This window comes from Mustela nigripes, chromosome 7, assembly GCF_022355385.1.
Source record: "Mustela nigripes isolate SB6536 chromosome 7, MUSNIG.SB6536, whole genome shotgun sequence".
Classification (NCBI taxonomy): domain Eukaryota; kingdom Metazoa; phylum Chordata; class Mammalia; order Carnivora; family Mustelidae; genus Mustela; species Mustela nigripes.
This window is the reverse complement of record NC_081563.1, coordinates 36957768-36973402: the sequence shown is the minus strand read 5'-3', so window position 1 is coordinate 36973402 and position 15635 is coordinate 36957768. Positions and strand designations below refer to the sequence as shown.

Genomic DNA, 15635 nt, shown 5'->3' with positions numbered 1-15635 from the left:
ACTTCTTGGTTAATTTCAACATAGTTAATTTCAAGATGGGATGGCCTCTCCCTGCAAACACTCCCAGGTTTGCAGCAGCAGGTGAAGCATAAACCCCACCCCGGGCATATCCGGTCAGAATGGCACCTAGTTCCTCAACTGTGAACTTCTGAGGTGGGCTCAGGTCTCACTACCCCATCCTCAAAATTAAACACAGATGTAAGTAAGAATAATGTAAATTCTTTAACAGTGTTACAAAATTCAGGTGCCTGGGAATAGTCCACAGATCCCTGACTTGCTCTAACTTGATGTGTCAGAAGTTTGCATGGTTGGCCCTTTCTCCACGGACCTCCTTAAGCCCTCTGTCTACAAAATGGGTGTGAAAAAACTGCTCTATTAATTTCATAGAACTGGTTAGAAATATAAATGAGAAGGAGTTTAAATGCAAAAGCAATTAAACAAATACAAGTTACTTCACTCTCATTATGTTCCTTTGTCCCAGTCAAGGGACCTCTGACTCAGGTTCTGTTTATAATTCATTGTTCATTAGTTCATTCATTCATTCCCACAGCTCTGATGTGCCAGGCACTGTGCTGGGTGACAGGGCTGAGGTAATGAATAACTAATATGTAATAATCACACGGATCAATAATTTAGGGTGGGGAGACAGTAGATGGTTGTGCTTCTACATGGGGAGGAGGTACAAACTTGATGGAAGAGGCACTGTAGAAACACAGACAAGGATGGGGTGTCCAGAAAGGTTTTCAGAAAAGAAATAAATATGGATACAAAGATGTCCACATAAGTAACAACAACCACCAAAATAAAACCACCTATATGCTCATCAATAAGAGGGTGGTTAAATAAATTATGGTCCATTCATGCAATGAGGCGATTATCATACACAGTGAGAGGTCCATGAGTACCTACATAGAAAGAGCTACATGTCTTGGTCATCCATGTGTATATGTACATATGTGAGTACATTTAAAGGAGAAGGGCCTAGAAGGAAGTGAACCAGTGGCTCACACTGTCTGTTGTCGCACACACTGTTCTGTGACAACTATGTGGGGGGTGAACACATAGAGATTGCCCATTTTGCTTTGGTATGTTGCTATGGTTTGAATGTTTTACAATGAAAATGTGTTCACATATTACTTGGGTAATAAAAAGGCTGAAATAAGGGCGCCTGGGTGGCTCAGTTGGTTAAGGGACTGACTTTTGGTTTTGGCTCAGGTCGTGATCCCAGGGTTGTGAGATGGAGCCCCACGTCAGGCTCTGCACTCAGCGTGGAGTCTGCCTGAGAGTCTCTTTCTCCCTCTCCCTCTGCCCCTCCCCTCAGTCACGCTTGTTCACACGCTTGCTCTCTCTCTCAAATAATCTTTTTTTTAAAAAAAGATTTTATTTATTTATTGGACAGACAGAGATCACAAGTAGGCAGAGAGGCAAGCAGAGAGAGAGGAGGAAGCAGGCTCCCTGCTGAGCAGAGAGCCTGATGCGGGGCTCAATCCCAGGACCCTGGGATCATGACCTTAGCTGAAGGCAGAGGCTTCAACCCACTGAGCCACCCAGGCACCCCAGTAAATAAATAAAATCTTTAAAAAATAAAATTAAAAAGGCTGAAATTAGTCTGCATGTGTATTATTCTAATTTGAAGGAAAATCATATATATATATATATATATATATATATATATATATATATATACACACACACACACCCAAATAAATACAGTTACAGGAAAAGTTTAAACAGAAAACAAATCTGTGTTTTGTTGTAACTGTACATGTATAATAAGATATAAAACTACATTTTCTGAATTTTCTACATTTTAGATATAAAACCATTTAATAATTATGGGAAATAAAATTTTTTTAAAAACTGTTGTTTTGAGGGTATGTGCTTTGGTGAGTGCTGTGAAGTGTGTAAACCTGGTGATTCACAGACCTGTACCCCTGGGGATAAAAATATGTTTATAAAAAATAAAAAATTAAAACAAAACAAAACAAACAAAAACCCTGTTGTTTTGTTTTTTAAGAGAGTGGGGCAGAGGGAAAGGGAGACAGAATCTTAAGCAGGTTCCACACCCGGCCTCATGACCTGGATCCTCCCAAATCGTTTTATTTTGAAATAATTATGGATTCACAGAAAGACGTAAAGAAACACACAAGGCAGTTCAGTGTATCCTTCACCCTACCTTCCCAATGTTAACGTCTTACATAACCACAGCACACTGTCAAAACCAGGAAATTGACATTGGTCCCCTCCACAGAGCTTACTCAGATTTCATCAATTATACACAGACTCGTGTGTGTGTGTGGGTAAGCGCACGCGTGCACACACACGTGCATGCCCATGCATGTACCTCTATGTAAGTTAACCACATGTGTAGCTTTGTGTAAATATCATCACAATAAAGGTTGTTTTAAAAAACACACTGTTGGGGGGCGCCTGGGTGCCTCAGTCAGTTAAGTGTCCAACTCTTGATTTCAGCTCAAGTCATAATCTCAGGGTTCTCAGATCAAGCCCCCCATCCAGCTACACTCCGTGTGGAATCTCCTTGAGATTTTCTCTTTCCCTCTTCCTCTGCACCCCCATCTTACACGTGCTTGCACATGCTCTCTCTCTAATACATAAACACGTAATTTAACAACAACAAAAAACACACTATTAGGATATACACTGCTCTATTTCTATTTTATTTCTATCTTCTCTATCAAAGAAAAAAACTTCAAATTTAAAAAAGTAAAATAAAAATTGTAATGAACTTGCAACCCAAAATAGGTTGTAGTTGTGAGAGTATATCACCATTTAGAAATACATCAGTTCTCCAAGCTGAGACAAATTATACATAGTCTTGGGTATTAAAAGAATTTGCAAATCTTATCAAAGAAACACACCTTTACCTTCCTTTTTTTTTTTTTTTTTTTTTTTTTTACTTTTTAACACTTTTACCTTCTAAGAAAACATGCAATAGAGGAAAAGCTCCAGACGAACAGAGATTGACAAATTGTCCCTATTTTATTTTCTTTGCTTTAAAAAAGATTTTATTGCGGTGCCTCGGTGGCTCAGTGGATTAAACCTTGCCTTCTGCTCAGGTCATGGTCTCAGGGTCCTTAGTTCGAGACTCTCGTGAGGCTCTCTGCTCAGCCGGGAGCCTGCCCCCCCCCCCCCCCCCCCCCCCCCTACTTGTGATCTCTCTCTCTGTGTCAAATAAATAAATAAAATCTTTTTTAAAAAATAAAAAAGATTTGGAGCGCCTGGGTGGCTCAGTGGGTAAAGCCTCTGCCTTCGGCTCGGGTCGTCCTAAGATCGAGCCCCGCATCGAGCCCCACATCGAGCCCCACATCGAGCCCCACATCGAACTCTCTGCTCAGTGGGGAGCCTGCCTCCCCGCTCTCTCTCTGCCTGCCTCTCTGCCTACTTGTGATCATTCTCTCTGTCAAATACATAAATAAAATCTTTAAAAAATAAATAAATAAAAATAAAAAAGATTTTATTTTTTTATTGAGAGATAGAGTGAATGAGAGAAAGAATGAGCAAGAGGAGGGAGAGGGAGAAGCAGACTCCTTGCTGATGAGGGAGCTCAATGTGGGGCTTGATCCCAGGATGACCTGAGCTGAAGGCAGATGCTTAACTAAGGCACACAGGCACCTTGTCCCTATTTTCATAAAGAAAAAAGACACTGATCCTGGTAGTACAGAATCACTGAGAGACAAATCCACCACAAAATTTAAGTGCCCCTATCAAGGGGCACCTGGATGGCTCAGCTGGTTAAGCATCTACCCTCGGCTCAAGTCACGATCCCTGGGTCCTGGGATGGAGCCCCGGGTTGGGCTCCCTGTTCAGTGGGGAGCTTGCTTCTCCATCTCCTCCCTACTCATGCTCTCTGTTGTTATCTCTGTCTCTCTCAAATAAATAAATAGATAGATAAAATCTTTTTTTTTAAAGATTTTATTTTTGATGGAGAGAGAGAGAGATCACAAGTAGGCAGACAGGCAGGTAGAGAGAGGGGGGAAGCAGACTTCCTGCTGAGCAGAGAGCCCGATGTGGGGCTCGATCCCAGGACCCTGAGATCATGACCTGAGCTGAAGACAGAGGCTTAACCCACTGAGCCACCTAGGCGCCCCCTAAATAGATAAAATCTTAAAAAAAAGAAAAAAAAAAAAGAGAGTGCTATCAAACTAGTGCATGTAAAAATGTGGGAAATTGTCACCTCTAGTTATTTAGCTCACCCAGAAGTCAGGTCTGATTTTTTAATTGAATTCAAGCTATTTCCAGACTTTCTGTGATAGTTACCAGCCCGATGTAGTGATAATATCTCAGAAGATAAGAAAGAGGAAAGAGAAATAAATGGAAGGAAAATGAAAGCAGGCAGATTTACAAGTGGTTGAACAGTAGCCAAGAAAGTTGATTTAATGAGCTGATGTCAACTCAGTCTGCCTTTATCAGCAGGTCACGGGACTCTGCCCTCGGTTAGGATGGAATCTAGATTTTCATCAACAACTTGGATGAGACACAAAAGGCAGCTGGCACAGAGCAGGAGGCTGATTTGTTAATTGAAGGAGAGGATGGAGGTTCCAACTGCCCTCCGTTGGCTGGGACAATGGTTTACATTTTTATAAGGAAAAATGGTAGGCTGGACTTTCAAAAATAATTAAAGATACAAGAAACAGGAGAGCTTTGACTTTGCAGTAATTAAAGAGAAAAAAAGACCTGAGGATTTCAGTTAGCCTCAAAGTCAACATTAAACAAACATGTTAATCTTCATCAAAAAAAGTACTGCAAACTATACTACCAGGAATGTTGTGTCCCAAACATGATACTGGAGTGTCCACTGAAATTTATGCATCTTTTCAAAATAACACCAATGTTACTAAACTCTTTCAGAAAATAGAGGGGGTAGGGATACGTACTAACTAGTTTTATGAGGACAAAATACCCTGATACCAAAAACTGACATTCCAAAAACAAAATTACAGACCACTCCCCTCAAGAGCACTGTTGTACAATAAAGAATTTAGCTTGTGTCCCTTATAACTGCCTGGTGACAGGAGTAGCTTTGTTACACTAATGAAGCGTAGAATAACCCCTGGGAAACCTCAGGAGGAAGACAGATCACCAGAACCACCAGCCATGTGATAAGAGGGTTGAGGGGTCTGGAGACTGTTCAATCACATGGCCAATGATTTTTTTTTCTTTTCTTTTCCTTCTCTCTCTCTCTCTCTCTTTTTTTTTTTAAGATTTTCCATTTATTTATTTGAGAGACAGAGAGAATGAGAGAGAGAGCGAGCACGAGAGGGGACAGGTCAGAGGGAGAAATAGGTTCCCCACTGAGCAGGGAGCCCGATGTAGGACTCAATCCCATGACTCCAGGATCATGACTGGAGCCGAAGGCAGCTGCCCAACCAGCTGAGCCACCCAGGCGCTCACGGCCAATGATCTCATCAGTTATGCCCATGCACGGAGATTTCAGTAAAAGAATCTGCACCCCAAAGCTCAGTAGAGTGTCCTTTTCCTGGATGTGCCAGGAGGGTGACACCCTCTGATTCAAAGAGGAGAGGGCATGGAAGCACTCTGCATGCAAGACCCTCCCAGACATCACCCTAGGCATACCCCTTGTAGTAAAACTATTATAGGTAAGCACAGCATTTTCCTGAGTTCTGTGAGTTGGTCTAGCAAATTATCAAACCAGAGGGGGTCATGGGAATCTCCAAATTTATAGCCAGTCAGTAGGAAGTACAGGTGGTCTGGGGATCCTTCCCCTGACCCTGACACTTGTAGTTGGCACCTGAAGTGAGCCTTGTGGCAGACTTTGGGAAGTCAGTATCAGAACTGAATTGCAGTACACCCAGTTGGTGTTACCCTAGTATGGCAGTGAAACAGAGTAAACATAAATGGGAAAGTCTTTAACTAAATATTAGTAAACTGAATCCACCACAATACATCATGACCAAGTAGAGTTTGTCCCAGGAATGCACACTGGTTTAACATTTGAAAATCAAATCAGTGTAATTTGCTGCAGTAGAATAATGGAGAAAAACCATGTAATCATACGATAAAAAAATAAATTTTTTTGCAAGCTGAGAATAGAAGAAAACTTCTTCAACCTGATGAAGGGCACTGACCAAAATCCAATTTCTGTCATAGTTGGTGATTGGGACAGAGATATTAACTCTTCCCACTTTTATTCAGCATTGTGCTAGAGTCTTGGTTAGTAAAATAAGGAAGGGGACAGGGATAAAAGGGCAAGATTAGACAACTATTTGCAGGTAACACTGTTTACAAAAAAATCTAAGGAATCTACAAAACAACAACAACAATAAAATACTCTTAGAAACTAACACATTAACTTAACAAGATCAACATACAAAAATTAACTTATTTCCTACATACTTATAGTAAGCAATTGGGAAACGAATTCAAATGTGCTACTTACCAGCATCAACAACATAAAATATTTATAAATAACTTTAACAAGTGACATATAAGACCTGTGCATTAAGGACTATAAAAATTGCTGAGAGAAATTAAAGAAAACCTAAATAAATGGACAGAGTGTGTTCTTGGATTGGAAGTCTCAATAATATTAAGATGCGATCCCCCCTAAACTGATCTATAAATTCAATACAACTGCAAACAAAATCACAACAGACTCTTGCAAAAGCTGTCAAGCTGATTTTAAGATTTTTATAAGACCCGAAGTGATACTTCCATGAAAACAATATATGACTGGCTCATGAGCACAATTAAAAATGCTAAAATCTTGTTTTTTATTTTTTTAAGACTTCATTCATTTATTTGAGAGACAGAGCACAAGCAGTGGGGAGGGGCAAAGGGAGAGGGAGAAACACCACTTTCCACTGAGCAGGGAGCCCAACACCGGGCTCGATGCCAGGACTCTGGGATCATGACCTGAACCGAAGTCAGACACTGAACCAACTGAGCCACCCAGGCGCCCCACTCAAATCTTTCAAATCTTTTCTAAATCTAATTTAAAATTTGAGAGTAGGGAAATGAAATGTAAATTTAAAATTTACTGTTGCATATTCACTAGAATGTCTAAAATGGAAAGAAAACTCTCACCATATCAAATGTTGGCAAGGACACAGATAGAACAACTGGAACACTCATCCACTGGGGCTAGGAATATAACTTGGCACAACTTAGAACATAGTTTGGTGGTTTTCTTAAAAGTTGAGCATATGCCCAGTATATGATCCAGAAGTTCTTCTCCCAGGTATTATCCAAGACAAAATAAAAACCTGTGTCTCCCCAAAGCCTTGCACACAAATATCTGTAGCTCCTTTATTTATCCATAAACATCTCAAATGTTTACCACATAAACAAAATGGCGCACATCCATACCATAGAGCACTATTGGCAATAACAACATACTACTCACACGTCAACATGAGGAGTCCCAAAAACATCACACTGAGGGAAAGAAGCCAGACCCAAAAGAATATATATACTTTACGATTCCACTTATTCAATGTTCAAGACCTAGCAAACTGATCTATGGTGACAGATATCAGAACACCAATGCCTATGAGAGGTGGAGGCTGATGGGAAGGGAGCATGAGGGCACATTCTGAGGTGATGGCAATGTTCTGGGTCTTGACTGAAGTGGTGGTTCCATGCGTGTCTACATTTTCAAAACTCACTGAGCTCTGCATTTAAGTTCCACACACCTAACTGTATATCAATTTTACCTCAATGAAAACAAGTCTTTATGGGATTTCAGAGCCACCATCCTAGAAAGGGTGGGGGTATAGTTTTCAAATGGACTTTGTTTGGGTTTTACAAATTACTTAATTATTTTTATTTTTTATTTAAAAATTTTTTTAAATTTAAATTTTAGGTAGTTAACATAGAGTGCAATATTGGCTTCTGTAGTAGAATTCGGTGATTTTATCCCTTACACAGAACGCCTGGTGCTCATCATCACAAGTGCCCTCCTTAATGCCCACCGCCCATCTAGCCCATCCTCCCCCCATCTCCCTCCAACTCCTCAATTTGATCTCTATCGTTAAGAGTTTCTTATGGCTTGTTTCCCTCTCCTTTTTTTTCTCCTCCTCCTTCCCATGATGTTCACCTGTTTACTTTCTTAAATTCCACATGAGTGAGGTCATATGGTATTTATCATCCTCTGAATTATTTCACTTAGCATAATACATTCTAGCTCCATCCATGTCGTTGCAAATGGCAAGATTTCATTCTTTTTTTTTAAGATTTTATTTATTTATATGTGAGAGAGAAAGAGAGAGAGCTCAAGCAGGGGGAGGGGCAGAGGGAGAAGCAGACTCCTCATGGAGCTGAGAGCCCAACAAGGGGCTCGATCCTAGGACCCTGAGATCATGACCTGAGTAAGAGGCAGATGCTTAACTGACTGAGCCACCCAGGTCTCCCAGGATTTGTTCTTTTTGATGGCTGAGTAATATTCCTGTGTGTGAGTGTGTGTACACACATTTTATTTATCCATTCATCAGCTGATGGACATATGGGCTCTCTCCATAGTTGATAATGTCGGAAAAGATATTCGCAAATGACATATCTGATAAAGGGTTAGTATCCAAAATCTACAAAGAACTTATCAACCTTAACACCCAAAAGACAAATATCCCAGTTAAGAAAGGGACAGAAACATGAATAGACACTTTTCCAAAAAAGACATCCAAATGGCCAACAGACACATGAAACATGCTCAACATCACTTGGTATCAAGGAAATACAAATCAAAACCATGATGAGACACCATCTCACATTTCAGGATGGCTAAAATCAACAACACAAGAAACAATAGATGTTAGTAAGGATGAAGAGAAAGGGGAACCCTCTTCTACTGTTGGTAGGAATGCAAGCACTGGTACAGCCACTCTGAAGAACACTACGGAGGTTCCTCAAATTGACTTTGAACTAAGAAGGAGCTTGATTATCAACTCCTTGGGAGAAATTCGAAGACAATTCAGATGGAAGCAGAGAAAACCATAATATTCCTTATGCAGTGACGAGTGAGGAAAGTGATCCAGAGTTAAAACAGAGGGGCTGGCATTCACTTGCTGGTCTGCTGTCACCATGAATATTCAGTGAGTGCTACTGTGAGTCAGGCACTGCCTTGGGACAGACAAAGTCCTTGTTTGGGCTGAGCATATAATTTCTGAGAAGACAGACAAGGAGCTAAACAAATAAGTGGGTGATGATAGACTGTGATGAGTGCAACGATGGAGTCCACAGGAACACATGACTGGGAGTCAACAAAGAGGTGGGGAGGACCTAAAATAGCTGAATGATCAGGGAAGGCTTCCTGGAAGAATTGCTACTGGAGTTGTGTCATGGGACAAAGGGCAAGTGGAAGAACACTGCAGGTAGACAGAAGAGAGAATGCAAAGGTCCTGAGGCAGGAAGGAGGGCCATGTGTGTGAGGAAATGACAGATAATCAGGATGACTGGTGCTTAATAAGCAGGGATGAGAAGGTGGGGTGGGTGGGGTTGGGTTGGAGAGTTGGGTGGTGGCCAGAGCACACAGGGCTGATGGCAGGGGCAGGAATAACTCAGAGTGACAGTCTAAGACAACAGGGAGCCATGGAGGATGGATTAGAGTGAGGCCAAGGCTGGAAGCAGAGACCCCTCAGGGAGCACCTGCACTGGTGTTGGCGAGAGCCGGCAGTGATGTGGATGGGGTACTGCAGCATGGAGGGAGAAAAAACAGACTCGGGACATACAGTAGAAGCAGAATGGATAGAACTTGCTGATGCATACAACACGAAAAATGAGAAAGAGGAAGGATGGGCCATTGGCGGTGTCATTTACTAAGATGGGGAATTCTGGGGCAAAACATCTGTGGAGGAGGTGGATCAAGAGTTTCATTTTAAGATGCATATGTACCAGCAAGTGAAACTGCCAGGGAGGGAGTTGAGTACATGAGACTGAAGGTCAGGAGACACAAAGCTCAAGGCCATTATCACACACCCAGTATAGAAGCTGGGGTCAGAGAGGAACTCCCCCAGGGGGGAGCATGTCTCAGAGTGAAAAACTGTGGGTTCAGGAATGAGGCTGTGGAGGTTAGGGGAGGAGCCCTGGAGAGGGAAGGAAGCCAGGAAGACTGTTTCCAGAAGTTCGACCCTGTGTTCCTAGTACCGAGAACGGCCTGCAGGGCTCCTGCTGCCAGGGCTCAGGGGTCTTGGCCACTCTGCTCACTTAAGCACGGACACCCATGGCATTCACCCAGTTCCCACCCCAGCTCGTGAACTCTCTCTCCTGAGATTCCCTCCTCCCTCTCCCCATCCCCAGCCCCTAACCTCAGCGGCCACCCCTGTGCTATCTTTGTCTTCTACTGCGCCAGCCACGGGCACCAAACTTGATCCCTTCCACTGTTCAAGAGCAAACATTAAAGAAATCACATGACTTGGACTTACCAGGAACCGTCAGAACAGAGGGGGACTTTTCCGGCTGTTCGTGAACACGGCTGCTGTTCTGAACCCAGAAAATGTGGATGGGCTCAGGAGGGCCCACGGCCTGACAGGTAAGGTTGAAGGCCGTGTTCCTTGTGACATTCATGCTCTCAGGCTGTCTAGTAAAGTGAGGAAGTCCTGTGGAGAAAGAGTTCAGTGAAAGAACTTTTTAGATCCACAAGCAAATGCCGAGTCCCAAGGGGGAGGGACTGTTCTGGAACTTGGCAATAGATTTCTTCATATACCTGGAATGGCCAGTTTTCTTTTTTTAAGATTTTATTTATTTATTTGACAGAGAGAGAGAGAGAGATCACAAGTAGGCAGAGAAAGAGTGAGAAGCAGGCTCCCCGCTGAGCAGAGAGCCCAATGCGGGGCTTGATCTTAGGACCCTGGGATCATGACCTGAGCCAAAGGCAGAGGCTTAACCCACTGAGCCACCCAGATGCCCCTGGCCAGTTTTCATCTTCTGAAAGTTGGCTCAGGAAGAATAGAAGCTAAGGCCTCCCCAACTAGCTGCAGCCAGCTTTCTAGGATACTTTCCCATACGGGTTGTGAAGGTGATTCAGAACTGGTTTTACCAGAGGGAGGCCTGCCCGTGTTGAAACCAGGTGTTGCTCAGACTCCTGGCACAGGCTGGCACGTGTTCAGTATTCCTTCCCAAAATACACACACAGTAAAAACAAAGCCACGTAACAGGTCCGCCTGTTTTTGAGGACGATCTACTCTGTGTGACACTTTAAGAGGAGAGATAATGAATTTGAAAATCTGTCCACTGGTGCAGGGCTGGACGCTTCTCAAAGTACATTCTCACCAGAACAGTATAGACACAATCACATATTATAATCCCAAAGTCTTCGAGACGGCAAGGAATGGAACTTTAGAAATACCTCAGAGAAAGCCAGTTCGTACTCATTTGGGGCATATGCCAAAAATTTAACAGGGCAAGCTAACTATTACTGGGGATTTAAACTGTGTTATTTTGGGACTGGGAACTGACATTCCCGGTCCCAGAAGGAATGATATGGGAATGGCAAAATGGGGTCCTTTTTGCCTGTTTTGAAGTTTTGCATTTGGAACTAACGTGTTCCTGCCCTGGGCATTTTGCTGGGATTCTGACAAGTTAAATGTCCTCTCAACATTTTTCCAAGATTAACAGCAAACACAGGAACACTACCAAGCCGTCTCCACCCGTGGGCTGATGTTGACATAATCCTGAGGAGGCTTAGCTGTCCAGCCTGGGATGGGCCTAGAACAAAGCTCTAAAGGAGACTCCTCTGAGGGGTCCCTCCCCCCGGCCTCCTGCAGCATTAGTGGATATGAGGTTTAGGTTTGCAAAAGAATGGGGAGCAGAGCAGCCTTTCAGTGGGAGACAGTTCTAGCTGAACTTCCCTGAATAGCCAATCACCTGCTCTAAAGCCTGTGGGAGATGAGGGTCAGGAGAAAGCAGAAAAGAAAGCTGTTTGGGTGCTTCTGCTGACAGAGTTTCTCAGAAAGCTGGGATGCAGGGCCTTGGAGGCAGCCTGTGGGCTGGTAAGGAATGAACAGCTGTGGTGATAATAGAGGTGCCTCCTCCTTGAAGCCTTCCTTGATAGGCCCTGCCACTGCAGAAACCAAGCATGCGTACCCAGAGACCCAGAGCCTTGGGACCTGGGCTCCCCTAGGCATCAGCTCACACTACCTACTGCAGTTCAAGTTCCTTGAGGGCAGAGACCACCCTCTCCTAGTCCATATCTCACTTCGTGCTTCCACTGAGCCCGTCTCATGTCACATCATGGAACTGCACTGAACCATGTACCCAATAAATCCTAGGGCCCCAAATGAGTCTTGGATCCAGCTGCTGACCCAGTTCAGGAAAACCACTCACCCTCCAAGGCAAATCACCCTTAGACTAGGTGAGCGGTCTCAGACACCAGCCTTGAGAACTGGTGATTGGAATGCATTTCACTTTGAAAAACAGTCTCCAGGTTTCTAAATCGTAAATAATCTGAGGACAGGAAGGTCCATAATCTGTTTTTATCTCAGCCCTATTGCCGAGGATAGAGCTAAAACTCTAGGAATCGAATTCATGTCATTCATCCATTATTACCTAAAGTCTCAAAAGAGGATCCCCTTGTAAAATTTCAGCACTTACGCATTTGTAGAGTTTGCATTCAGAGTTATAAATGGGTGTGCCTAATTCTAGAGTTTTACATGCAAAGCAATTAATATAGGCCACCCTGTGGCTTCTGGACTTACCTTGCACCTCGATGTAGATGGGGTCAGACACAATCTCTTCATTGTTTATTTTCATCTTACAAATATATGACCCGTTGTCTGAACGCTGCACACTGGTTATGCTACAAAGAAAACAAAGATATTTACAGTGACTAGCCCTTGGGTTCCTGTTATAGGAATAGAACATTCTTCAACTTCCTTGTCATATGCTATATTAACCTTATACGTCAACATGGTAGTGTTGACCATGACCATACTAAGTCATGGTACTTAGATATTTGGTCAAACATTACTCTAGATGTACTTTTCGGGTGTGATTTACATTTCTATCAGCAGGCTCTGAGTGAAGATTACCCTTCATAACATGGGTAGGTCTCACTGGTCAACTGAGGGCCTAATGAGCAAAGATCTAGGTCCTCCAAGGAAAAGTGAATTCTGCCTCCAAACTGCCTTTGGATCCAAGACTGTAACACCAACTCTTCCCTGGATCTCTAGCTGATGCCCTGCACATTTCAGATTTGCTAGCACCCACAATCACATTAGTCAGTTCCTTAAAATAACTTTCTCTCGTTCCCTCTTTGATTTTGTTTCTCTGAAGAACCACAACTAATGCGTGTTCTGTCACTTGTCCTGCCTTCAATGGTAGGCTATATACCAGGGTTCTCTATACTGGGCAGTATTGCCCCCATCAAGGCATTCTGCAAAATTGTAGGGCGGGCACAGAAACTAGGGGGCACCATGGCTTTTAGGGGCCAAGGCAACTTTCAGGGGTCAGGGGCAAACTGTTCCATATCCTAGATGACTTTCTGAGTTTAGAACCCAGTTCCATTTACATACACACAAAGAATTTTGTCTGATTTTAACAGCCACCTAATTTCCCAGGGCTGCAATTACCTGAACATGAGGGCCACCATCCCTTTGTGGTGTCTGGAACTTGGCCGTGACTCAGATCAGTGACAGCACCACTCCATCTGCAGCTGCCCTGTGTGTGCAGGAGTGCCAGGATGCTAGTCCCTGTGTACTCTATCCTCTCTCCTGGAGTGGTCATGCCTAGTATTTGTATGTTTGCATTCCTATTTATTTTTTAATTTTTAAAAAATATTTTTTAAAAGATTTTATTTATTTATTAGAGAGATGGAGAGAGAGCACAAGTAGGCAGAGCAGCAGGCAGAGGGAGAGGAGAAGCAGGCTCTCCACTGAGCAGAGAGCCCAATGCGGGGCTCAATCCCACGACCCTGAGATCATGACCTGAGCCGAAGGCAGCTGCTTAACTGACTGAGCCACCCAGGTGCCCCGTTTGCGTTCATATTATTTGATTACAGATCACCTTTATTTTGTTTCCTTATACTACAGTTTGAACATGACATGTTGTAAAGTATCTGCTATAAACAGGTGGCCTTGGCTCTACGCGCTTGAGAATCCTGCTTTCCACCCTTCTAGCATGTTACAAGCAGGAAGTTATACCACAGCAGTCCTTAGCTAGAAGTGGGAAGGGGTGAGGGAATGAGGAACTCTTTGAAATGCTCGTAGACACCCTCCAAGGAACGACACCTTCCCTGGCCCAAAGACGCTGATTTCTTCTACTGGGCTCACCAGACAGAGGAGAGGTCATGGCGAGAGAAGAAAAGTGAAAGAAGAAAACCATGGAGGGGTCCATCTTCCTTTCCAGCAGCTTGCTCCCTGATACAACTTATTTATCCCAAAGCAAAATAAAGTCCTTGTTAAGGACGAAGACGTAACGCTTAAAAGAGAGCAGGAAGCTGGCAAGGTGTGAGGAGAGACCATCTTGGCCCACGGGTCCCATAGGCAACAGGCGGCAGTTGCCAGGATAAACACAGCACAGGGAGTCAGGAGCCAAGCTGCCACAGTGAGGCGCCTAGGCCTGGAGGTTGAACACACGTTTTTAGAATAAACAAGGAACATTTTTTAAAAAATTATTTATTTATTTGACAGAGAGTGAAAGAGAGCACAGCTGGGGGAGCAACAGGCAAAGGGAGAAACAGGTCCCCCCACTGAGTGGAGAGCCTGATGTGGGGCTCAACCTGAGCAGAAGGCAGATGCTTCACTGTCTGAGCCACCCAGGTGCCCCAGGAATTTTAAATTACAACTTCTCCCCAATAATGCCATTTTGCAGATCCCTTTTCGCTTCTGATCAGCAGAGTAACTAAAATATATGTCAAGAGTAGTGTCAATCAGGGGCACCTGGGTGGCTCGGTTGGTGAAGCATCTGCCTTCAGCTCAGGTCATGATCCCAGGGTCCTGGGATCGAGTCCCACATTGGGCTCTCTACTCAGTGAAGAGTCTGCTTTTCCCCCTTCCTCTGCAGCTTCCCCTGCTTGTGCCCTCTTGCTCATGCTCTCTCTCCCTCTCTTTCTCTCAAATAAGTAAATAAAATCTTAAAACAACAACAACAATGGTGTCACTCAGAACCAGGGGAACCAGAGCTGCCTGGGTTAACATTACCACCGTATTAGTTCCAAGACCGAATAACGTGACTCTCACATGTTACCTGCATTTCCTGAAGTGCCAACCTGAGCAGCGCCCCCACTGACTTAGAATACTATCTTCACCTTTCCCCTCATTCCCGTGTAGGAGTGGTATAATTTTGGAAATGCCCCTGATGAATGAATGTTGCACTTAGGAAAGACTCAAGGGCAAAGAAAGGCCAGGTCTCTCTCCATGCTTGACGGCAGGAACCAAGGTCACGATGTCTATAGGTCACCAGGAGAACATGGGAGGAGACCTCACAGCTCCAGATAAGGGCCTAGCCGACACTCTTCTGATAAACCTCCAGGAATGTCATGGTGGCAGGAAGAGAAAAGAAGAGAAGCATGTGTCTAGGATGGGGCACTGTCCATCACGAGTATCAGTTGGTAGCTTAATGGTGACCCCTGCTCTTGGAAGCTCCTGAAGATCCTATGTGGCTGACCAGTCAAGTCACCTCTGCGGTTCCAAAAAAATACCAAGGTCATGGCTACTGAAGAGGGG

General features: G+C 43.7%; 1 protein-coding gene across 1 annotated transcript in view; it reads right to left on the bottom strand.

The window, feature by feature from the left end:
- MERTK (MER proto-oncogene, tyrosine kinase) overlaps positions 1-15635 on the bottom strand; it is a 112459-nt gene that overhangs the window by 59749 nt on the left and 37075 nt on the right. The window contains exons 3-4 of the mRNA XM_059405602.1: positions 12669-12769; positions 10398-10571 (exon numbers count right to left, since the gene is read on the bottom strand). Of these exons, the coding sequence (XP_059261585.1) occupies positions 10398-10571; positions 12669-12769 (275 nt within the window). The remainder of the gene's footprint in view (positions 1-10397; positions 10572-12668; positions 12770-15635) is intronic.